The 25,945-nt window shown below is 39.6% G+C and overlaps 1 protein-coding gene across 4 annotated transcripts in view; it reads left to right on the top strand.

Moving 5' to 3' along the window:
- LOC103724064 (GTPase Der) overlaps positions 1-24,799 on the top strand; it is a 56,230-nt gene extending 31,431 nt beyond the window's left edge. For all 4 annotated transcript variants that reach the window (XM_039118842.1, XM_039118843.1, XM_039118844.1 and 1 more), the window contains 2 exons: positions 16,007-16,169; positions 24,531-24,799. In XM_039118842.1, the coding sequence (XP_038974770.1) occupies positions 16,007-16,169; positions 24,531-24,595 (228 nt within the window). In that variant the 3' untranslated portion in view covers positions 24,596-24,799. The remainder of the gene's footprint in view (positions 1-16,006; positions 16,170-24,530) is intronic.
- Positions 24,800-25,945: the final 1,146 nt, after the last annotated feature.

Genomic DNA, 25,945 nt, shown 5'->3' with positions numbered 1-25,945 from the left:
ATTGATTATAACCCTATTTGATTTTGATGAGCTCAAAGCATTTGAGTATATCTTTTGCTTACTAATGAATTCAATCTAGTGTTTCAGTGAAAATCTTGTAAATTTATGGTTAAGTGTCTCTAGATTTGGTTCAAGACATTTTGGATAAGTTAAGAAGTCAACTTGAACCAAAGTCTGAGACTCGAGTCGACTCCGGGATTTTACGTGTCGACTCCAAGCGTATCAGAAGCATTGGCACAGGCGCGAGTCGACTCCGGAACATTAAGAGTCGACTCCGACTGAGAACAGACAGACGAACAGAAAGACCCAACTCACAACCTGTCAGCGAGTCGACTCCTGAAGAGCGCGAGTCGACTCCGATGCTTGCCGAGTCGACTCCAGAGTAGTATGAGACGACTCCAGGGAGTTACAGACAGAAAGACAGAGAAGTCATTTTGGACCCTGAGAGCCGAGTCGACTCCTGAGGAACGCGAGTCGACTCCGATGGTTGGCAGGTCGACTCCAAAGGAAGCGAGAGTCGACTCTCAGTGTTATACAAGGCAAAAGTCAGAGAGCAACTTTCGGGCACTGAGAGCCGAGTCGACTCCCGCAAAGCCCGAGTCGACTCCGAGACAGCGCGACCCCAAAAAGACAGAAGACAGTATGGTTGTCTCTGAGACGCGAGTCGACTCCAAGACAGTTCGAGTCGACTCCAAGGCAGCGCTACTCCAAAAAGACAGAAGACTGTTTTTCGGATACTGAGAGCCGAGTCGACTCCGGAACAGTTCGAGTCGACTCCAAGACTGCACGAGCCAAAAGACAGAAGATCGGGAGTTCGGGCTCTGAGCGCCGAGTCGACTCCCAGAATTTCCGAGTCGACTCGAGTAAGTGAAGTTGAAGAATATCTCTATGAATTCCTTTGAATGAGCCGACTCCAAAAGTGCAAGGTCAGCTCCAGATTTTGGCGAGTCGACTCCGGGTTAAGTCGAGTCGACTCCCAGTCGAGAAGACCACTTTAATTCAAATCCGGAACAGTTGCCGAGCCGACTCCAGAAAAGCATGAGTCGACTCCTGCTACAGCCGAGTCGACTCCAGATCGCGCGAGTCGACTCCGATCCCAACGGACACATTGTCAGGATGTGCAGAATGTGCAGAACGGCTAGTAAAGTGTGTCTAACGGCTAGTTTCCGGAAGGAATGGCTTAAATAGCCACAGAGGACTGTAGCAAGGCAGAGAAGTAACATTCCTTTCAAAGAAAACACAATAACTTCATCTGCCAAAGGGATTTCAGCGGAAAAGAAGGAAGAGAGCCATTAACTCCATTCAACCAACTCTTCCCAGCATTAAAGAAGTCTCCTTCTGCCTTCAAGTCTTCAAGACATTCAAGAGGAGACCCAAAGTTCGAGAAGCCCTCCACTACATCATCATAAACTTGTTTGAGGGCTCTTAACTTTTCTATTATTCATATTGCTGAATATCTGCTTATATAGAAGCTGTATTTTTCTCTTTGTTCTTTCTATCCATTTGGTCCTTACTTGATTCAATTAGGGGATTGAATCAAGGGTGTAAAAGTTTGTTGGTGAGCCTAGGTTGAAACCAACGTGTAAGGGTTCGATTGTGATCCCGGGAAAACAATCGGGTGGTTCTAGTCGGTGAGCCTGGGAAAACCGACCGAGTTCGTTGTGACCTCGTAAAACAACAAGTTAGGTTGTGAGCTTGTAAAACAACCGGCTGTAATCCGAGGGGTTATAGTGAATTCCCAAGTGAGGCTTGGGGAGTGGACGTAGAAGCAAGGGTTAGCTCCGAACCACTATAAAATCTTTGTGTTTGTGATTGCCTTGTCATCTCTTACTTTCATTTCATTCACTGCACATAGCATCTAATTAATTAACTTGCAAAAAGTATTAATTAGTTATCCACAGACATTTTAATTGCGATAATTATTTTAAAACCCAATTCACCCCCCTCTTGGGTTGTCTATCTGGGCAACAAGTGGTATCAGAGCCTGAACTCTACTACCCAAAGAGTAAAAGATCAAAATGACAACCCTATTTGGATCTTCTCACATTGAGGGCCAGTCCACACATAGACCTCCATTCTTTAATGGATCCGACTACTCATATTGGAAGGCTAGGATGAGAATATTTATCCAAGCCCAAGACTATGAGATGTGGACCACCATACTAAATGGACCATACATCCCATCCATTCATGTAGAAGGTGTCACTGTACCCAAGCTTGAAAAGGATTGGGATGACAATGACATAAGGAAGGCACAACTAAATGCCAAAGCCATGAATGTACTTTATTGTTCTTTAGATAGAAATGAATTCAATAGAGTCTCTACTTGCAATTCTGCAAAAGAGATTTGGGATAGACTTGAAGTGACCCACGAGGGCACAAATCAAGTAAAAGAATCCAAAATAAATATATTAGTTCATAAGTATGAATTATTTAAAATGGATTCTAATGAAACAATCACTTGCATGTTCACTAGATTCACTGACATTGTCAATGGCCTAAAAAGCCTTGGCAAAAATTATTCTAACAGTGAGCTTGTCAGGAAGATTCTTCGTTGTCTACCAAGGTCATGGGAAGCCAAAGTGACGGCAATCCAAGAAGCCAAGGACTTGAACAAGCTTCCACTTGAGGAGCTTCTTGGATCCTTAATGACGCACGAGCTCACAATGAAACAACACAGCGAAGAAGAATCCTCTCATAAGAAAAAGGTAATAGCTCTCAAATCTACTTCTTCTAACAAGGATTTATCTTGCAGTAGCAGCAGTGAAGAAGAGGATCATGAGGGAGATGATGATGAGGCTCTTCTCGTACGTAAGTTCAGAAAATTCATCAACCGAAAGAAGTCCTTTCATCAAAGGAGAGGTCCCTCAAGTTCCTATTACAAGGATAAAGGTAAGGAAAGGAAAAATGAGGGAATCGGATGCTACGAATGTAAGAAGCCGCGACACTTCAGAGCGGACTGTCCTTTGCTCAAGAAGGCCAGTAAGCACAAGAAAAAGAAAGTCCTCGTCTCCACCTTATCGGACTCCGATACATCATCTTCATCATCGGAGGAGGAACAAGAAGAAAAGGCCAATCTATGCTTTATGGCAAACGAAAATGAGGTAACATCTGAAACGCATTTAGATTTTACATTTGATGAGTTATATGATGCGTTTAACGAATTAATGGATGAATATAAGACAATAAGCCTTAAGAATAAGAGCTAAAACTAACCAATCAATCTCACCTCCATAAATACGATAAATTAGTTAAGGATAAGGATTTTATCACTAAAGAAAATTTAGAACTTAAGACAAGCAACCAAATGTTAACTCAAAAAACTCATACCTTAAGTAAAGATAACGAAAAACTAACCAAGGAAATTTCTGAACTTAAAAAGGATAAGCAAACTATTGGAGGTAATTTCACAAAAGACTTAAATGCACTAAAAACAGAAAAACAAAAATTAACACTAGAACTTGAAAAGTACAAGCCTTTTGTAGAAAAATTTACATATAGCTCAGAAAAATTAGAAATGATACTCAATAGTCAACGAGCTGTGTTTAATAGAGCCGGTTTAGGGTATAAACCTAAGAATAAGCAAAAGCTCCTTAGTAATTTCTTTATGAAAGCAGGGGAAAGTGAAACTAAGAATATAACCTGTTTCTGCTGTGGAAAAGTAGGACATAAAGCTAATATGTGTGACCATAGGAAAGGAAAAGCTAAAAGGAAAATTAAAAAGGTTTGGGTTCTAAAAGGAACCAACATTACTAACCATGAAGGACTCAAGAAAACTTGGGTACCTAAAATTGTATGATTTCCTTGTGTAAGAGTGTCTTGCAGCCAAGGTCGACAAAAACTGTTGGTACTTGGATAGTGGCTGTTCAAGACACATGACGGGTGACAAAGACCAATTCTTCACCCTTGAGCCCAAGAAGGGAGGTGCTGTGACATTTGGAGACAATAACCAAGGTCACATCATTGGTATAGGTAAAGTACAAATTACCCCTTCAACTTTTATTGATAATGTTCGATATGTTGATGGTCTTAAGCATAATCTACTTAGCATTAGTCAATTATGTGATAGAGGTTTTGATGTGTTGTTCAAACCAACCTTATGCATCATAACCAACTCAAATGACAATAGTTTAGTTTTCAAAGGAATAAGACGTGGGAATGTGTATGTAGTAGACCTTGAGGATCTTGCCAAACATAACCCATGTTTAGTTGTTAATGAAACTAAGGATAATGATGCTAGTTGGTTATGGCACCGTAAGTTAGGTCATGCGAGTATGGACACAATATCAAAACTAGTTAAAAGAGATTCGATGATAGGTTTGCCAAAACTAAAGTTTGAAAAGAATAAGATATGTTAAGCTTGTCAATATGGCAAACAATCAAGGAACTCCTTTAAATATATGAATTGTGTCTCTACCTCTAGACCTCTAGAACTACTATACATGGATCTATTCGGACCAACTAGAACCACAAGTCTAGGAGGAAATAAATATGGTCTAGTTATTGTAGATGACTTTTCTAGATATACTTGGGTCATGTTCTTAGCTCATAAAGATCAAGCATTTTCAGTTTTTAAGAAATTTCATAAGGAAGTAACAAATGCTAGAGATACTTCAGTCATAGCTATTAGAAGTGACCATGGAACCGAATTTGAAAATCATTTATTTGATGAGTTTTGTAGTAAAAAGGGAATAACTCATAATTTTTCTGCACCTAGGACTCCACAACAAAATGGAGTTGTAGAAAGAAAAAATAGAACCCTAGAGGAAATGGCTAGAACCATGCTATGTGAAAGTAACCTCCCTAAGTACTTTTGGGGAGAAGCCATTAATATCTCATGTCATATACTAAATAGAGTTTTATTGAGACCCATTATAAAAAAAACACCTTATGAACTTTGGAAAAACAGAAAACCAAAGGTAAACTATTTTCATGTCTTTGGATGTAGGTGTTTTGTTCATAATAATGGGAAAGATAATCTAGGCAAATTTGACTCTAAATCTGATGAGGGTATATTTTTGGGGTACTCTACAACTAGTAAAGCCTATAGAGTCTTTAATAAAAGAACCCTTGTTATTGAAGAATCAATACATGTAGTTTTTGATGACTCTAGTGATAATTCTTCTAGCAAGAGAGTTGATCTTGATGATGATACTGAAATACTTGAAGAAAAGATTGATGAGATGACATTACAAGAAGATGAACAAAAATTAATTGGAAATGCATCATCAAACCAAGAGGCTGTTGTGGATCATGGGCTGACTAAGGCTTGGAGGTATGCTCATGGGCATCCTAAGGATTTAATTTTAGATGATCCATCTCAACCTGTTAGGATTAGAGCATCTCTTAGGAACTTAAATAATCATCTAGCTTTTGTCTCACATTTTGAACCCAAACACATAGAAGAAGCTGAAAAAGATGTAAATTGGATAAATGCAATGCAAGAAGAATTAAACCAATTTACTAGAAACAAGGTATGGAACCTAGTTGAACGACCCTCTGAATATTCAATTATAGGTACCAAATGGATATATAAAAATAAACTTGATGAAAATGGAATTGTAATTAGGAATAAGGCTAGACTAGTAGCAAAGGGCTATAATCAAGAAGAAGGTATAGATTTTGATGAAACCTTTGCTCCTGTAGCTAGACTTGAGGCAATCAGACTATTACTAGCATTTGCATGCTCTAAAGATTTCAAATTATTTCAAATGAATGTAAAAAGTGTATTTCTAAATGGGTATATTAATGAGGAGGTGTATGTAGAACAACCTCCTGGTTTTGAAAATCATCAATACCCTAATCATGTGTATAAATTGAACAAAGCACTTTATGGTTTGAAACAAGCACCTAGAGCATGGTATGAAAGACTTAGCAAATTTCTACTAGATCATGAGTTCTCTAGGGAAAATGTAGATACAACACTGTTTTTGAAGAAGAAAAACAAAGATATGTTATTAGTGCAGATTTATGTTGATGATATTATTTTCGGTGCTACTGACAATCGCCTCTGCGAAGAATTTGCTGACTTGATGCAGAGTGAGTTTGAAATGAGCATGATGGGAGAGCTGAACTATTTCCTCGGGCTTCAAATCAAACAATCAAAAGAAGGAATCTTCATCAATCAAGCTAAATACATCAAGGAGATGCTTAAGAAGTTTGATATGGAGGGAAATAAGTCAATCAGCACACCCATGAGCTCATCATGCAAACTAGACCAAGATGAATCAGGTAAATCTGTAGATCAAAAGCTGTATAGAGGTATGATAGGATCTTTATTGTATCTCACTGCAAGTAGACCTGATATTATGTTTAGTGTATGCATGTGTGCTAGATATCAGTCTAATCCTAAGGAATCTCATCTTATTGCAGTAAAGAGAATCTTTAAATATCTAATAGGAACAAAAAATATAGGTTTATGGTATTCTAAAGAATCTAGTCTGAATTTAATAGGATACACAGATTCAGATTTTGTTGGTTGTAAACTTGATAGAAAAAGCACCAGCGGGTCATGTCAATTCCTAGGAGAAAATTTAATTTCATGGTTTAGCAAGAAACAAAACTCGGTTGCATTATCTACTGCTGAAGCTGATTATGTAGCTGCCGGGAGTTGTTGTGCTCAAATCATGTGGATTAAACAACAACTTGAAGACTATGGCATTAAACAAGACAAAATTTCCATTAATTGTGATAATACAAGTGCCATTAATCTCACTAAAAATCCAATTCAGCATTCAAGAACTAAAAATATTGAGATAAGACATCACTTCATAAGAGATCATGTACTGAATGGTGATGTGACACTTCAATTTGTTTGTACTGATGATCAATTAGCTGATATCTTCACAAAATCCTTGAGTGAAGAGAGATTTAGTATGCTTAGGAGAGGATTAGGAGTGATTGATCCATCCTAGTGATGTTCTCTTCTTGTTCATGGATTTTGATGATTAGATTGTGTTAAAAATAGAGTTTCTCATCTATGATCATCATATCAGATCATAACTTAGTGAGTGTCCCTTGATTGGTACGAAAATAGCATAATTTTTAGGTGCGTGCCAGAGTTCGAGTTGACTCAGATACGTTTCAGAGTCGGCTCATAACGGGGAGTCGACTCGCACATTGACGGGAGTCGACTCGAGGTCGATGGCAGCATAGGGGGAGTCGACTCGCGCATATTTTGGAGTCGACTCGAGGTCGAGTCGATTCGCAACTTACTGGAGTCGACTCGCGGTCGGGATCCGAGTTTTTAACCCTAATCCAAGCGTTTAATCAACACTTCTATTCATCGCCTCCACTGTTCACAAAACCCTAGAGCCGTCTCCTACATCGTCTCCGACCCCAGTTAAAGTTTTTCCCGTCGACCTTCTTCCGTCCATTAGGGTTTTACCCCATCCCTAGGTCAACCATGCCCCGTAAATCGGTTGTCCCAAGCCGGAAGAGACCCCAACCCGCGAGCGGCACCGAGCGACGGTCCAAAGCTCGGAACGATCCCGTGAGGCCATAACCTCCGGCTCGTTCCCCGCCGAGGCCGGTTCCCTCGCGTCCGTGCGCCGGGAAGGCGGTCTCCACCGGGAGATACGTCAACTTCGACTATCTCTTCCGGGAGGGCTTCACCATAGGAGATAGGTTGAGGGCCCAGGGACTCGAGTTCTTTTGTTCCCTAGATCTTCCCACATACCCAGGTCTAGTTAGGGAGTTCTATGGAACAGTACATAGAGGAAATGGTGGGATAGAGGGGACCGTAGCGGGTGTCCCACTATTTATTTCGGAGGATATCATTGCTCAAATCCTCCATCTTCCCCAAGTAGGGGTATCTCCTACTCATCCTGAGGATAGGACTGAGGCCCTTACGGCCATTTTAGGGAGTCCACCCCAGTCCCCACTCGATGAGGTGTCCGCTAGTTCACTGTCAGTTGAAATGCGGCTCCTCTTGAGTATCATCTCTAGGACCCTTTTTCCTAAGACCGGCCGCTTTGATTTTGTATCTGAGAGGGACCTAGCCCTTATGTTCTACATCCTTCAGGATACTCCAATTAACTTCTCCAAACTCATTTACAGATACCTATGTGAGCCACTAGACAGACCTAGGCTCACCCTTCCTTATGGGATGCTATACACTCTTATCTTTAGGGAGTCTGAGATCCCCATTCCTGAGGGGGAACCCTCTCGCGCACTGCGATGGACAGATCGCATGGGTGAGGGAACCCTACACAGGATGGGATTTCATAAGGTAGAGGGAACCTGGGTCAGGAAACCATCCTCCTCCACACCTACCACTAGACGCTCCCCCAGTCCTGATCCAGATTCAGACTTTCCTACCTTTCCCTCCACCTCAGCACCCTCCACCTCAGCCGGACCCTCCTCCTCAGCTCTACTCACTCAGCCGATGGAGGTCCGGATTTCTCCTGAGCAGCTCCGGGAGTTGCGGTAGGAGATTGTACGAGATCTTCGGGACGATCTTCTGAGAGAGCTCCGAGGTCCAGCCACTGCCCCATCTTTTGCATTGGTTCCCTCCCTATCAGCCGTGACCGAGATGACGGCCCATGTGAGGGAAGAAATCTACAATGTCAGAAGTCTGATCCAAGCCCAGTTCTCCAATATGAGTGATGTCACAAGCAACACAAGGAAGATGCGAGATGGCATCAGACATGACATGGGCACCCTGAACCAGGGGGCCGAGCGTCTGGCGAACGTGTTGATCGCCAAGCTGGACACACTCCAGGAGAGTGTGACTGAGCTCTCCTCGATTCACAGCAGGGCTACTTCGGCGATCATTACACAGCTAGGGCACGTCACAGATGGGGTCTCCCTACTCATGGAACAATCTAGACTGCCCAAGGGAGCCACATCCTCCTCCAAGAAGCGCTAGCTTACTTATTGTATTTTGACATGTATTTATTGCTTTCCTCTTTGTATTCACAAATGTACTCACTTATACATCAATACAAGGAGTAGACCATTTTCTTCAGAAATGTGCAAATTGATCTCTAAATTGCTTGTGCGATGTGCTTTCTTCCTTTTTGGTATGATGACAAAAAGGGGGAGAAATATATTGAATAGACATGTAAAGAGAATTAATGAAAATCAATAAAAAGAAAACTTTTAAAACACACAATAATTTGTTCTTAGTGGATTCGATACCTCGAGGCTCATTATCTCTCTGTTGGGGCTCCTAATGGAGTAATCTCCAGAATCTATTCAAGGGATATTCGGAGATTAGTTGAATCATACTTAAGAACAAATTGACAGATTTTTTCTTTAAAAAAAAAACAAAAATTTAAGTTCAAAAGCTTCAATGCACTAAAAGAAAATTCTGAGATTCAAAACAAAGTTGAATGCATGTGTTGAGGGGGAGAATCTGAATTTTTAAGAAAGCAAAATTATTAAATATATATAAGCCAAACAATTGATTGCATGATATGAAGGCTTATATAATTCCAAATGAAAGGGGGAGCCTTAACGTCGAAATTTATTGTTTCACACCTTTCAAGACTGGATAAATTAAAACTAACTAGACACTTGAATTCATTTTCAAATTTTACTATAATTCTCCTTGTTTGTTGAGCAATTCACTTTACATATACTCAATGTTTTGTCATCATCAAAAAGGGGGAGATTGTGGAGTGATTGATTATAACCCTATTTGATTTTGATGAGCTCAAAGCATTTGAGTATATCTTTTGCTTACTAATGAATTCAATCTAGTGTTTCAGTGAAAATCTTGTAAATTTATGGTTAAGTGTCTCTAGATTTGGTTCAAGACATTTTGGATAAGTTAAGAAGTCAACTTGAACCAAAGTCTGAGACTCGAGTCGACTCCGGGATTTTACGAGTCGACTCCAAGCGTATCGGAAGCATTGGCACAGGCGCGAGTCGACTCCGGGAACATTAAGAGTCGACTCCGACTGAGAACAGACAGACGAACAGAAAGACCCAACTCACAACCTGTCAGCGAGTCGACTCCTGAAGAGCGCGAGTCGACTCCAGAGTAGTATGAGACGACTCCAGGGAGTTACAGACAGAAAGACAGAGAAGTCATTTTGGACCCTGAGAGCCGAGTCGACTCCTGAGGAACGCGAGTCGACTCCGATGGTTGGCAGGTCGACTTCAAAGGAAGCGAGAGTCGACTCTCAGTGTTATACAAGGCAAAAGTCAGAGAGCAACTTTCGGGCACTGAGAGCCGAGTCGACTCCCGCAAAGCCCGAGTCGACTCCGAGACAAAGCGACCCCAAAAAGACAGAAGACAGTATGGTTGTCTCTGAGACGCGAGTCGACTCCAAGACAGTTCGAGTCGACTCCAAGGCAGCGCTACTCCAAAAAGACAGAAGACTGTTTTTCGGATACTGAGAGCCGAGTCGACTCCGGAGCAGTTCGAGTCGACTCCAAGACTGCACGAGCCAAAAGACAGAAGATCGGGAGTTCGGGCTCTGAGCGCCGAGTCGACTCCCAGAATTTCCGAGTCGACTCGAGTAAGTGAAGTTGAAGAATATCTCTATGAATTCCTTTGAATGAGCCGACTCCAAAAGTGCAAGGTCAGCTTCCAGATTTTGGCGAGTCGACTCCGGGTTAAGTCGAGTCGACTCCCAGTCGAGAAGACCACTTTAATTCAAATCCGGAACAGTTGCCGAGCCGACTCCAGAAAAGCATGAGTCGACTCCTGCTACAGCCGAGTCGACTCCAGATCGCGCGAGTCGACTCCGATCCCAACGGACACATTGTCAGGATGTGCAGAATGTGCAGAACGGCTAGTAAAGTGTGTCTAACGGCTAGTTTCCGGGAGGAATGGCTTAAATAGCCACAGAGAACTGTAGCAAGGCAGAGAAGTAACATTCCTTTCAAAGAAAACATAATAACTTCATCTGCCAAAGGGATTTCAGCGGAAAAGAAGGAAGAGAGCCATTAACTCCATTCAACCAACTCTTCCCAGCATTAAAGAAGTCTCCTTCTGCCTTCAAGTCTTCAAGACATTCAAGAGGAGACCCAAAGTTCGAGAAGCCCTCCACTACATCATCATAAACTTGTTTGAGGGCTCTTAACTTTTCTATTATTCATATTGCTGAATATCTGCTTATTTAGAAGCTGTATTTTTCTCTTTGTTCTTTCTATCCATTTGGTCCTTACTTGATTCAATCAGGGGATTGAATCAAGGGTGTAAAGGTTTGTTGGTGAGCCTAGGTTGAAACCAACGTGTAAGGGTTCGATTGTGATCCCGGAAAAACAATCGGGTGGTTCTAGTCGGTGAGCCTGGAAAAACCGACCGAGTTCGTTGTGACCTCGTAAAACAACAAGTTAGGTTGTGAACTTGTAAAACAACCGGCTGTAATCCGAGGGGTTATAGTGAATTCCCAAGTGAGGCTTGGGGAGTGGACGTAGGAGCAAGGGTTAGCTCCGAACCACTATAAAATCTTTGTGTTTGTGATTGCCTTGTCATCTCTTACTTTCATTTCATTCACTGCACATAGCATCTAATTAATTAACTTGCAAAAAGTATTAATTAGTTATCCACAGACATTTTAATTGCGATAATTATTTTAAAACCCAATTCACCCCCCCTCTTGGGTTGTCTATCTGGGCAACACTTATGGAAGAAAGTCTTCGTATCACAATATGCCAAGAAGTTGATAATTCTTCGCTTGGTAGGACCAGTTTAACCATTACACATCATCTTCCGTCCATATGTGCGCTACTTGCTCTTGTATGAGGTAATGCACTTTTCTATCTCTTTCTTATTATTGTCAAGAAGCTCACCGTAGATGTCTTTCAGTCCTAGAGGATCTACATCGGGATCGACAGTCTGTATGGAGAAAATGGTAGACCTATAGTACGTATTGTCTGTCACATTCGTTGGGACGTGACTAAAGTAAAACCATGATCCAATAGCTCATACATATCCTTCTTCTTATCCTTCTTCAGCATTGTATCAACCCTTTGTTGCTTCGAATCCTTGGTGGAAAAGGCGTGTGGATCTAAATCAGGGATGGTGACCCTAAGTGCAATCTTTCTGGATGACTTTTTTTTGCTACCAAAAGTTTCCAGCATAGATGCAATATGGCCACCGCCTCTGCTGACGGCCTCTCTGACTGAGAAGATCCTCCTGAACTCTGGATCTGTCTTACTGCTCGCAGAACCGGTGCTGACTCGTAGTATGAGAGCCCAAATCGAGCTGTGTCTAGCCACCTCATCCTACTGCCATCGATCATCCAGGCTCGTCTGAATAGCAGCTTGGATCCGTGCCTCCTCGTCATCTAGAGCGGACGCCTTTGACTTTCTACAATGATAGAAAGGTGGCTCTGTCGCTCGACGGTCCACCTCTGCCTTTTTGGCAACCTTCTTCTTCATTGCTTTGAAATTAGTGAAGTACTTATTCATCAACTGTCGAACCTTCTATGGGTATTTTTGGCATAGATACGTCGGATAATCATCAGCTAAGTGTTGCTTCAACCTAGTTAAGCCTCCTTTGAACTCTGTGTTGCACCAGTTGCACTTTTAGTAGTGCCAATCCGAGAGTAGTTGCCTATGATCCCAACTAATATCACGCTCTGGTTCTTTTTTTTTTTTGATGGTTTTATTTCTGCAGATTGATCAAGTACGTCAGTTTATTAATTATTTAAAAATATTAAAATTTTATAACGATGAAAATAATATTTTTACCTAAGAAAATATATTTGATTTTTTTAATACATAATACTAGTTTTTCATATTTATTTATTTATATATTTTTAATAATTTTTTAAACTAAAAAATATGTTTAAATACCATAAATTCAGAAAAAAATTATTTTTTACTTTAGGAAATACTTCTCAAATATGTATTACATACTACTAATTTTTCATTTTTTGGGTATTTATTATATATTTTTAATTATTTTTCAAATTAAAAACTAATTTTTAAATATAAATATTTTAAAAATTGATTTCAGCTCAGATCCATGTAGAACTCAATAATAGATGCTGCATATATTTTTTTAAGCTCGTGGGCACGCATCAAAGGCTATTTGTTTCTCATTTTTTTCAATTTAGGTCTAGGCCATTATGTGCATAGCATAATCGCATCAAAACTTGAATTAATGGATACCAAATTTTGCTGGAGAGTATCTTTCATGCCCCTAAATTCGTTTCTGATTTTACAGTTTTTCTAATTTTATTTTTTTATAGATTTTTATTTTTTAATCCAAAAATATTTTTTTAATTTTTAAAAATTATGTATAATTAAAAAATTAAAAAAATTATCTCATCGTGTGGATCATCTCTAGATTTACAATATATCATAAAATCAAGCCCATATTGAAAATTTTAGCATGATCTTTTCTTATTTTGCAAATTTCGAACTAATTTTTGGACCCTCCAAAAAGTAGAGTGAATGAAATAGAAAAGAGGAAGTACATCTTATTTAGACTTCGACCTTCCTTCAATCGCGCTGAATCAGTGTGATTTTACAAATTGGGAGAAGGGGGAGCCGTTAGAGTGTAAGTGTTAGAGAAATAATGTTGGAAAGGTCTTGGGCCTTCCCAACCTCATCTTTTAACAAAAGAAGGAAAGGAGGGGGCTCGGTTCCAAATCGGGCTGATTCAGTGCGAGCCGGATGGTTCGCACTAAGTTCGAACGAAATTGGTTGGTTCCGAACGTTTCGGCCGGTTCGCAACGCGTTTGATCGGTTTGGTTCGGTTTGGTTCGGGGCCGAACCTGATTTTATTAGGCGAACCGACCCGGTCCCTAACCGGGTGGGCTCGGTACGGACCAAACCGGGCGGTTCGGTCCGGCTAAGCCGACCTTCGATCTTTCGCTTTTTCTCTTTTATAATTTTTATATGTATTATATATTCTCTATCTGTCTTATTCCAATAGCTGGTCCGAACTCGAATAGTACATCATTTGCATCAAATAGTACACATGCGTGGATCTACATGTACTTATATGAAGACTTTGTGGACATGAGAATTTATATAGTTAGATATATTCCCACAACCTATCTATTAGGTACTTGTCTGGATTCTTGATTCATATTTCCATGCAACACCTCCTTTGTATTGATCATACGAGGGTCTATCGTCATTCTTCACCATTAGATTTGACTGCCCCAATAAGCTCTCGTATGACTGTACCTTTCATGGAGAACTATTGAGAAATGGTTTTTTAGACTTCTCTATTTCTCCTTGTTGCTTCCATTTGTACCTGAGGATCTCTTTTCTTGCTATCTCGATGCCAACCCTGCTTATTTCCCTTTTCAACCTATTGATTTACCCGGTTGAGTCTTTAGTCATCCTTGGATTTTGTAGAATTCTGATGTTTATTGTATTTCTTCCTTCCTCTCTTAATATACATGAGTTGTTTGAGAGCTTTCAATATCTAGCTAGGTTTGCCATTTGGTTGGTATCGGTGCACACTAACCAGACCGTACCGTACCATACTGATACTGAACTAGTATGCGGTATGGGGAGCATACCGATGTTTGGTACGCCGAACGGCCCCCTATAGCCGGCGTATTGATACTATAATAAAATGGTACTAGTACGGGGTTCGATACCAAGATGACGAACCTATTGTCAAGTGTTGTTGTAATGCATATTTTGCATTCTCTTGTAATGCATATTTTGCATTCTCTTGTGCCCAATTTTGCCCCATTTTGCTCTTATTGTAGCTATAATTTTTTTCCATGGATATGCCATGGTGAAGGGGCAACTGTTTGGTCTTGGTATCTGACAAGACTATTTTGATATCCATATTGAAGCTACTGTTGCCATAACTTTTCAGATAACTTTTTGATTTGCTAATATGATTTTTTATAGTATATTTCTTTGTTGGTATTGGATAAATTATATTGAAAGCTATGTTGTGATTGTGAACAAGACCAATAAAATCCATATTTTTTTCTGCTTTGTACACTTCTGATATAACCCTAAAGACTAACTTGTATTGAACACTCCATGAGAAGAAATAAGTGTGATGATCTATATATCGTTTTTTGGAAATTATTCTGATGTATTCAATTAGGTCTTAAGTTTACCATGAATCTTTGATGGACCTGCTCTCACGATAACTTGTTTGTCCAGTGAACTTGTCATATTAAGTAAGACCTTTGAATGAGTTAACAACCTAATAGAATCACAGACTAACAGTTTAAGTCTGAAACTTTTAAGTGAGCTAATGATGTAGCTCCTCTATCATTATATTTATATTTAGTGAGATAGAGATCTGCGACCACTTCTGATCCTCATCAATGGGACTGGCATCAACTCTTATATGATGCTACTTTGTCCAAATAAGCATGCATAATCTTAAAGAATGGCTTTGTTGGCGAATAGAGTAGAAGATAAAGGGTGGCCCGGTGCATGAAGCTCCTGCCATTGCGGGGTTTGGGGAGGGTTAGATGTATATAGTTTTAATCCTACATGCAGAGAGGTTCTTTCTATGTTTTGAACCCATGACCTCCAGGGGAGCAATCTTATCGTTGCACCAAGGCTCGCTCTCAATTAATAGAGTAGAAGATAAATAAATTAATACATCATCATGATGGCATTGGAAAATATATAGAACAATGGCATATCAAAATTTTTGAAGATTTACAATCTACACCAATATATTATGACGACTATTAAGGCACATTTTTATCTTCTTGTTTTTTATAGTCCTCAAAGCTTGATGGAAACCCCACTCTATTTTGATTCATAGAAACATCGAATTTCACAATTTGTCACTTCAATGGTTTCATGCTATAGGCATGCCTTTGGCTTCCATCTTGTCATAGATTATTAAAGATAAGATAAATTAATAGAATATCATATCCTCCTTGTTGATCATTATTTTATCTTTTGTCAACAACTGATACTGCAAAATTTCATTTTGTATAAATATCAAACCAAAATCTTGAACTCATTGCACCATTTGATGCTTTTTGGCATTATTCATCAAAAAATTTGTTTGACCATATTAAATGCATATATTCTTTCTTTTCCCTAAAAGAAACTATGTAAGATTTCTTTGAAAGTGTACTTATGTTGACTATTGCAGGCTGCTATTCGCCCACCCACTTTTGTTTTCTTTGTCAATGACGCAAAGCTTTTCCCTGAGACGTATCGACGCTACATGAAAAAACAGCTACGGTCTGATGCAGGTTTTCCAGGTACACCTATGCGTCTTCTATGGCGTAGCAGAAGAAGAGCAGATAATGAAGGTGGGACTTCTAATGATAATTTTAAGCTTATTCTATTTTAATCCTTTTATGTGTTAAGTGTTTGACCAACTGGTATTGATTTATGACATACAAATGAAGAGTATATTAGTAAAAGATATAGTGTGTATTTATACAGATCATGGAAGCAAAAATGATCCAAAAGAGTTAAAACAGCTATAGCAATACAAGTGTGCACACCTTTAAGACTTGAGTTTGCAAGACAAAAGGGAATCCCAAATGTAACCCTATCCTGCACATGTCGAACATTTAATAAGGAAGCACAGAAAAGACTCGAGGTGCAGCACAGTAATTAAAAAAATGTCAAAAACCCAAAGTTTTTACACTCATCTTCTGGACTTCTGATGTGATTTCTGTTTGATATTCTATGGTTCTTGCACCAACAATGACATGGTTAATATTCTGTCCATTTTCAAATTATACGCCATATTGAAGATCATTATTAGAGTCTACAAGCATATGATAATGCATTATAATATGATAGGATATCACTTCAATGGTCCCATAGAGAAGTGCTGTAGGCTCTGAGTAATGTAAATGGGATGGTCCCATGCCTAGTGGAGGGTGCCATTATGGACCTATGAACAGAATTTTAATTCAAGGTTTACTATAACAGTTGTTATAACAGTTGCAGACCCTTATGTTATACATGTATGTAATGGGTGATGGCTCTAGTACTATGAAATAACAACCATCACTTGACCTTGTACAGTTCATCTAATCAATACAATTTTCTTTTTAAAAAAATATCAACTGAAAATATTATCTTATTGTCAAGACTTACATGATCAAGTAACATTTCATTCTTAATTTCCATAACACTACTGGTTAGTAATGGTTGTTAAAAGAGAAATTATGTTATTCCAGAAAATGCAATCAGGGACTGGACTAGGCAATAAACGGCCATTATTTCCATTCAAATAGTAAATAGCAGATTCAAAGGTGAACAGTTATGATAAGATAATGACATCGCCAAAACCTTGTTTTCAATGGAATGGAGATTAACAACATAATTTTTTCATATTCCATGTTGGCAAAGCATCATTCTGTTACAACAAATCTATTTTGAACTCCGAACACCATGATGAATTATGGATTCTTCCAGGATTGACAATACTGCTATGTATATTAAGACAAAGAATTGTTCTTCCTTTTTAACCAAAAAGAGGATGGCTAGCTGGTAGACAAATAGATTTCTTACTGCATTAAAAATATGATACCAGACTATTCAAAAATACCAACCATTTCCTTCCAAACCTTCTGCACTGAGTTTTGGCTGTAACATTTTGAAAGATCAGCCAGGTCACTTGAAGATTTTAAAGTTGCTAACCATTTTACTATTTGCAAATTGAATATAAAATATTTATATATTCATGATTTTATTTGAAAAATGTAAAGAGTACTTGTTCTACATTTACACTTCTATGATGGAAAAGGCAAATCATTGTTGCTGCTCAGCATCAAGGGACTTCTGTAATTTGATATAGCAACTAATGTGGTGCTGATTAAAAACTATTAGAAAATAATATTGCTAGCAACAAAATCTCAAAAGTTAAGTAGACTGAGGTGGTAGAATTTATCGAAGGAAAAATTATTTAGGCACCCCCTCAACTTAGAGCTAGTTTCATACCGAATTTAAAAAATTTCAAAGTAGTCCCTAAAGTTAGTTAAGTAGTTCAATATGATCCCGCCATTCATCTTCCTTTACCCGAGCTTAAGGGATTCCATCATGTGATAGTCATATGGGACTTTTAGGATTGAGATACCCTTATGAGGAGTGATTTAGATGGATAGAAGAGATGAAGAAGGATGGAGAGAAGGGACAAGGATAGCGGCAGGATTTAGACAGGAGGAGATGTTGGAAGAGGAGGTAGTGAGAATGGGTGGGACTCAGGACCGGGTTAGATGGAGAGAAGGGATGAGGATGGCAATAGGGTTAGAGAGGAGGAGAAGATGGTGGGAGTGGGTGACACTCGACACTAGGTTAGATGGAGAGGGATGAGGACGATGGCGGAATTTGAGAGGAGGATATGTTGGAAGAGGAGGTGGTGGGACTGGATAAGACTTGGTGGAGCATAGGACCAAGTTAGATGGAGACGTGGACAATAGCATGTTTAGAGAGGAGGACATGTTGGAAGAAGAGGAGATGGTGGGAGTGGATGGAGCTCGAGTGGAACCAGGTTAAATACAGAGGAGGGATAGAAAAGAGGGATGAAGATGGTGGCGGGGTTTAAAGAGGAGATGTTAGAAGAGGAGTTGGCGGAAGTGAGGAGGGATGATAAGAGGAGACAAGATTGCATTTTTTTGATAAATAATCCATTCCAGTGAGGATAGTATTCTGATGGTGTTGGATTCTAGATAGGGTTTAGGACCACTAACTTCAAGGACTACTTTGAAATGTTTTAAACTATTAGTCTTGAGTTGAAGGTGTCTAACTAGTTTTTCCTTTATCAAATTTACTCATGTAAGAAACTATGAAATGGACCGAAATGAAATACATAACGGACTAGGTCCATGGCCCAGCCCACCACATGAACCGCTACAATTTGAGGTGATGCCCTCTTTAATCAGAAACAGGGCCATGTCCCTTTTTTCTTTTCCACTCTCTCTTGTCCCCATCTCCATACTCTTGAAGCCTTGGATCGACGTTCCACACCTCTTCTCAGATTATAGCTTAGCTATCGATGCTATGTGGAGCAAGGGAGCGTGTCTTCTTTGGGAAAAGGAGTTTCAACCTAGGGTTTTCTTTAACATCGAGGGCTTTGGATCTGATCCCACCATGCCACGTATAGAATAGCATTAGGACGACAAGGCTCCTCTGGTCTAGACTGCCAAGCTCCAAAATATAGAATAGGATTAGAACGGCAAGGCCCTTTAGTCTAGGCTGCCAAGCTCCAAAATATGGAATAAGATTGGAATGGCAAGGCTCCTCTGGTCCAGGCTGCCAAGCTTCGAAAGGGCTGAGACAGAAGAGTTTGCAAGGAAGAGCAATGGCAGCACTGAGGTCAAGAGCCTCCATTACAAGGTGATCGAGAGTTATGCCTATAGGAAGCAGCAAGAGTACAGAGGAGAGTTGTGGATTTGGTACTATATATGCATTAAATGGTTGTTTGCTATACTTTTTTGCATTGGTAAGAGACACCGTTCCTTCTTATAGAGATCGGATAATGCATAACTTGTCATGGTTGCCATTCAAATTTGAGTGCTTGGCAGCAATATTTATGTGATTATTGATTTCATAGTAATTTGGATTGGATTCTTTTAATTCGTTCTTTATGCTAATTGCAATGCATGATGCAAAAGCCAATAGATAAATGCACAAACTATAACATGCCCACTAAAAGAGACACTCGAAATATATATATGTCTACAAGTTGAAGGATAGTAGCAAGCCATTCGATTATGGGAAATTGCCTACAAGATTGAGTGGACACTTGACTCCTCGTGGGTCAGTGAAGTGATTGACCAAGGCCTGGTCATGCATGGAGTTACATTTATGATGGACTAGGCTTGGCTAGATTAGATCTTTGGTGCCACTAATCATGACTGTATTCGGAGCTTGCCAGCAAATTTTTATGGATGTTTTACAATTTTGCTAAGACACAAAATAGGAGCCTTAACTTAGAGTTTGATTACTTTCCAACTAGGATGGTTTTCGTATGGATGGGTCACTCAGCTAATATATCTTTTAGAAACCCTCTCCAGCTGCAGTTCCCTCTACTGCCTAAACACCTAATGATGATGCTTTGTACAATTAGGGGTGGCAAAATATGACCCGACCCGCCAACCCCGACCCGTGTTCGACCCACCATAAACAGGTTTGGGTTTGGCTTAAACAGGTTCGGGTCGTAAACAGGTTGACCCGTTTAACCTGTTTATTAATTGGGTCGGATACAGATTTTAAATTCCTGACCCGTTTAACCCGTATAACCTGTTTAATTGTTGGGCTGATAAATAAGGGCCAGCCCAACTCCTGTCTCGGCCCGTTTTCACCGCCTCGGCCCAACTCCCCGCTTCGGCCTGCATTCACCGCGAGGTCCACAGTCCACCGTCTACTTTCAGCCTTTCACCGCGAGGTTTGATTGGATCGTAAAAGGCGTCGCTAAGGCGTAAGGCGTTGCTTCTCCTTAGGTTTAGCCATTTAGGGTTTGTCTTTGTGAGCGCCGCCCGAGCTCTATTCCTCAGTCCTCTCCCCTCTCCTAGTCTCCTCTCCTCGGACCTCCGCCTCCGCCTCTCCTCCCCCTTGCCGACTCCTTCCGCCTCCCCGTCGACGGCGACCGCGGCGGCTCGACGGGTTCCTGGGACGTCGCTTCCCGCCTTCTTGGGGCTTTTCGTCGTCTCGCGACTTGCCGGCGGACAGTGACTGCTTTGTCTTCTCCACGACGACGGCCTCCGCCTCCCGCTCTATCCGTCGCGTTCTCTCCCCTTTCTCCGCTAGTAGTATAGTCATGCTATCTTTGATTTCCTTCGCCATCTCTTTCTATCTCTGTTTCTTTGTCTTGAGGATCTTGGATCTCAAAGCGGCGGAGGACGTGAGCGTGCTCTATCTTTTCCTCAAAGCGGCGACTACTGCGGAGCAGCAGGTATGCCGGTGGAGGGAAATGGTTTGGTTTTTACTTCTTATGGTTTGATTCATGGCGAAAGCTAGGGCTTCCAGATTTTTCCCCCCATCCGAATCGAAGCCGGTCGGAATGATTTTCGGAGAGAAAATTTAGGGATGGCGCTAGAATCCTAGATCAGAGATTTTGAGGGCTCCCGTTTTCATTTTCTTTTATTTTTTTCAATAAGAAAATTGTAATCAGTTAATTTCTCTCCTCCTTGTTGCTCTCCGTGTTTTCTTTTTTTTAATTTTTGGTTAAATTTTTTTTTAAAAAAAATTTGCTCGACTGTGTTAATATTGGTGGATTTATCGTAAATTATGTTGGCACTGTTCATGGCTTATACGCTAACTATCTAATTTAAGTCCAATAGTTAAACGGGTCAGGTTGGGTTAAACGAGTCGGGTTGGGTTAAACGGGTTACCTGTTTATTAAAACGGGTTAAACAGGTCGGGTCGGGTTACCCATTTAATAAACAGGTCAGGTTCAAGTTGGAATTTTCTGACCTATTTAATAAACAGGTCGGGTTCAGGTTTATGATTTTTTGACCCGACTTACATCTGACCCGACCCGTTTATGTCCGACCCGACCCGATTGCCACCCCTATGTACAATAAGCTTGATTGTCTTTCTCAGTAATAAACATATGCAAAGGCCAAGTCACATTATAAGGTACAATGAGCCAACTGCCACTACATTATATGTCTAGGGATGACCTTGAAATAAAAATATTCTCCATCTGGCTTGTTTTTATTCTTGAACTCGATTTGTGCTTTTCTTCTCATTTTATCACTATAGAATTTTATTCTAGAACCGTTATTAACCATGAAAGGGCTTTAGTGGCTATGTTTTGAAATTATCTATACTTGCTACGTATTAGAGGACATTTGTGCTTGAGAAGGGCTTTTCCTATTTGAACTTAGCATTCGGTAAGTTAATCTTAACCTAGCTAGAATATTTGTATTATATATCTGTAAAATGCAAGGTCCGTCGAACCAGTATCGGCATCCATACTAGTTGGTAATCGAGTTGGTACGGTACCCAACACGGTACACAAAGGCATACCGGGTACCGACACACGGTAATGCAGAGGCGGAACCGACACGCCAATTTTTTTTTCCAAGTGCCTTTTTAGGTTTGATTTATTGGTAATCAATTTTTTTCAACTTTTTCAATAATTTTAATTATAATTGATGTTTCTTAATATTTCTGATATTTTTATGATCCCGATATACATCTGAATGATGCATCTTATTGTTTTTGAGGCGATACAAAACATAAAATAAATTAGTAAAATGTTGCATGCTATAAGAAGTAATATGAAATATCCTAAAATCAATTAGTGAGATACACAAATAAAAGATACAATCAATTACTTATATTTAAAGTACAACATACATACCGGATATTTAAAATCTCATCGAGTGACAATATCTCAGGTAGATATCTAGATCATTAGCAATCATCAGGAGGCACAGTCAGCCCACCCCTCTAACCAAGCAGCGTTGTAGTCCTATAAGCTCATCCTATAGGCTAGCTCATATTGATCACATAATGTTTAAGTAAATTATACAATTTGTAATCTTTAAATTCATGATTCTAGTATTTACTAGGCTCAAGGGCAATATGTATAATTTAATTATAAAGAATCTTTCAAAGGACAATAATGATGTTAATGAATTTTTTTTATGTTTGATGTTTTACTACAATTTTAATTATCAAGCACCTAACCCATAAATATCAATAGAATTAGAAACCAACTACATGAACTTATGTATGAAACATTGAAATAATATAATGAAGTACCATATAACGTCATACATTACATACATATTCATATAGGGATTAGACAGATCAAATTTCTGCTTATTTGTATGCTTCTAGACTACATATCAAATGAAAGCATGGCATCACCCCATCAAAATTGTTAAATTGTATTTTTTATTCGAGGCATTTTATGCATTGCAGATCATGATATAGAGTTGGGATAGAATGCACTTTAGTGTATTTGGCCGCAAATACTTACCAATAGGATCATTGACGAATATCTAAAAATTAAAATTGACACTACTGATCATCATCTATCGTGTATGAAATGCTTAGAGAGTAAAAATCATTTATTTTGGAGGTCTCTCGCTTGTCTCTCAAACACAAAATGAATCACAGCAATATAGCTAGTGAGCTAACTCTCTCTCTCTCTCTCTCTCTCTCTCTCTCTATATATATATATTATATATATATGTATGTATGTATGTATGTATGTATGTGTACATAGTGTGTATCTATATACATAAATATATGCATATATGTGTGTCTATATGTGTGTTGGACTATACACTTTATGTTTTTTCCTTAAAAGAAGAGTTGAAGATTCAGAATCAATGGTGGACAATAACCAAAATTTGTGTCTTGGTGCTCTCTATCCTAATCATCAAGTAGTTGTCAAAATGGATGGTTTTAATAGCATGATACTATGTTTTATCATGATCTAATCATAAAAGAGTTGTCAATTTAAATTTAAGATGTGTACATCATGATCCACAAAGTGGATTTTCAATTTGAGTCCTATGATGTATCTTCCCATACTAGTGCAATTAATACCATTCATTTTTATATTTATTTGGTGTATAATCAGAAACCACCAAAATATATGAATTTTGGTTCTTAGGATTCTTTTCTAGTGTAGATCATATTCAATGGCTTGGATCTTCATTTTCTGATGGCCTATGATTGATTTTAAAATCATTAAGTCCTTTTTCATGGAGTTAACATAAAGTTTGTGGTCCAAAAATGTTTAGTTAGTATTTTGCAAGTCTGAGCTTAAATCTTCTGAACTCACTACTTGAGGGGCTTGATCTGCATCAACTCCTTTTAATTCTAAGAAATATCGGAATACTTCTTACATGTTGCGCTTATGATCCACGAGTCAAAAATCTCCTCTTTTGGCTCAAAAATAAATAAATAAAAAGTTTGAAATCAATATTCTGGAGCCTATATTAAAAACCAAAATAATGCTTAAAAATATCTAGTTAATTTCAATCAGCTTCCGCAAGAAGTGCTCAAAACATTTGAGGGGTTGGTTTTAGCTTGGTTCCAATTGAAACTGAATTTGGTTCAGTTGGTTCTTTAAACATTGAATCAAGGGCTTACATCTTCAGAAAATATTTCCATTTTCCAAGATAACTGTGCTACGGTGTGGTGGAGGGTTTTCTGTCTCTGTTTGTTATCTTGGCATGCATGATCACTTGCGCTTGTGGGTGCTGTTAGCCAAATTAGTTTTCAAAAACGGATGACACAAGATTCTACAGTGGCATTTAAATGTACTGCATATGTTATTATTTTGGAAGTCGTACCTACTGACTGTGTCCTGTTATTACTTCTAAGAGGGAGATCAGTTCGCTGTGCCATCTAATGCCTTATTTATGTCATCCGATAGGACATTGAGTTTTCTATATGGGTTTTCTTTCAGGCATACCTTTCTTCTATATTTGTTTCTGCTATATATTGCATGCGAGGGCAGTTTATTCTACTTCTATTTTCCCATATTCGGACATGCCAACTGCAAGCTTCTGTAACAGCCTCATTGCCACCATAAAAGTGTATTAGAAAGCATTTGCATTGATAACTCACTTGAATAACTGCTAATTGTTTGAATGCACATGTTTGACCAATCATACATCTGAGACAACTTGTACCAACAATTTTCATCCCAAATTCTGACAATCCGACTTTTCTGATTATGCCAGGTAAGACTGCAGGCGTCAATGTGCAAGCTCCAGGAAGTGGTGGTAAATTGGCTTTGCCCACTTGATTTGACAGTACGTCTTCCAGTGTTAATTCCTGTTGGAGTGCTGTGGGCAGAGCTTGGAAACAATATTAGGGTGCCCTATTAACTCTCTGTTATCACAGAATTTTGTATATGATAATAGTTCCTGTAACTGAAGAAAATAATTTCAATAAAACTTCTTTCCCCCACTTTCTATGACATTGTAAGATGGATTATTTTGGGCCTTAAGTTCGAAGTTTCAAAATGGTGGATCATGATTCTATATCTAGTCCTAATTTTGTAGAGAAATGAGAAAATTGTCACTCTTCTACCATTATTTTGGCAGATCAATGGTGTCAATAATCACCATTTTGAGAGGAAAAGGAATTTTAGTGAAGCATAAACCTAGAGGCATTGTTCTCTACTTACGAGTCGGATTTTGTTGTAATCACCGCTTTGATTTGTTTGGTGTACAAACTGTAATATGTTTCTACATAATAATAGGTATAGGATGGAGCCAAATCGGAAATCAGGGGTCTCCTTAAGCAGGGTGCAAGAGGTAATCTAAGTCTATTTTGAGTATTTGTACTGCAACCATGCTTGAAAACTTTTTTTTATCTTTGGGCTAATATCATGTCCCTCTGCTTGATGCTGTGGCCTTGTCTAGGCTTCCAATTCAAAGGGTAATGGTATTGGCAACAATGAAATATGAAGGTCATGAATTTAGGCCGACAGTCGAACAATGCAACACTAACGGGCTGAGTTTGCGTCAGGTGGTATCAGTGCCAGATTTAATCTCCGTCACAACCTGTACTAGTTATATAGGAGTTTCTTATTGACTGTTATGGTGAGTCTCTTATTGATTGTTACAGTCTCTCTTGATTAGGAGTCAATCTGCGATGAGAGCATCAGAAGGGTTGAGTGGGAGAGATGTTATAGTTTAGAAACTCCCCCTAATATCACCTTTATGAATCAGCTCATGGCATTACTAATTTGGCTTTGTTTCTTTCCCTTTCCCGATCTCCTTTCGATGGAGTCTGGACCTCTATGCCCAAGCATCATGCGCATCGGCATGTGCCTCATGCATGATTGTTGCATATATTATTGTCATAAGTGAGGCCATCGGCCCAGGTCCGGCCCATATGAGGGCCCACTTGTGAGGCGATGCCCTTAGTAGAGATGGGCACTGGGCCGGGCCGCCCATGGCCCGGCGCGAAGCGGGCCGTGCTAGATGGGCACTGGGCCGGGCCGCCCATGGCCCGGCACGAAGCGGGCCATGCTAGATGGGCACTGGGCCGGGCCGCCCATGGCCCGGCACGAAGCGGGCCGTGCCTAGCACGGCCCATTAAAGGGGGCCGGGCTGGGTTACCACTTTCTGGCCCGCGGGCCGAGCCC

Source organism: Phoenix dactylifera, unplaced genomic scaffold, assembly GCF_009389715.1.
Source record: "Phoenix dactylifera cultivar Barhee BC4 unplaced genomic scaffold, palm_55x_up_171113_PBpolish2nd_filt_p 000430F, whole genome shotgun sequence".
NCBI lineage: Eukaryota > Viridiplantae > Streptophyta > Magnoliopsida > Arecales > Arecaceae > Phoenix > Phoenix dactylifera.
This window is presented reverse-complemented; position numbering and strand designations above follow the sequence as displayed.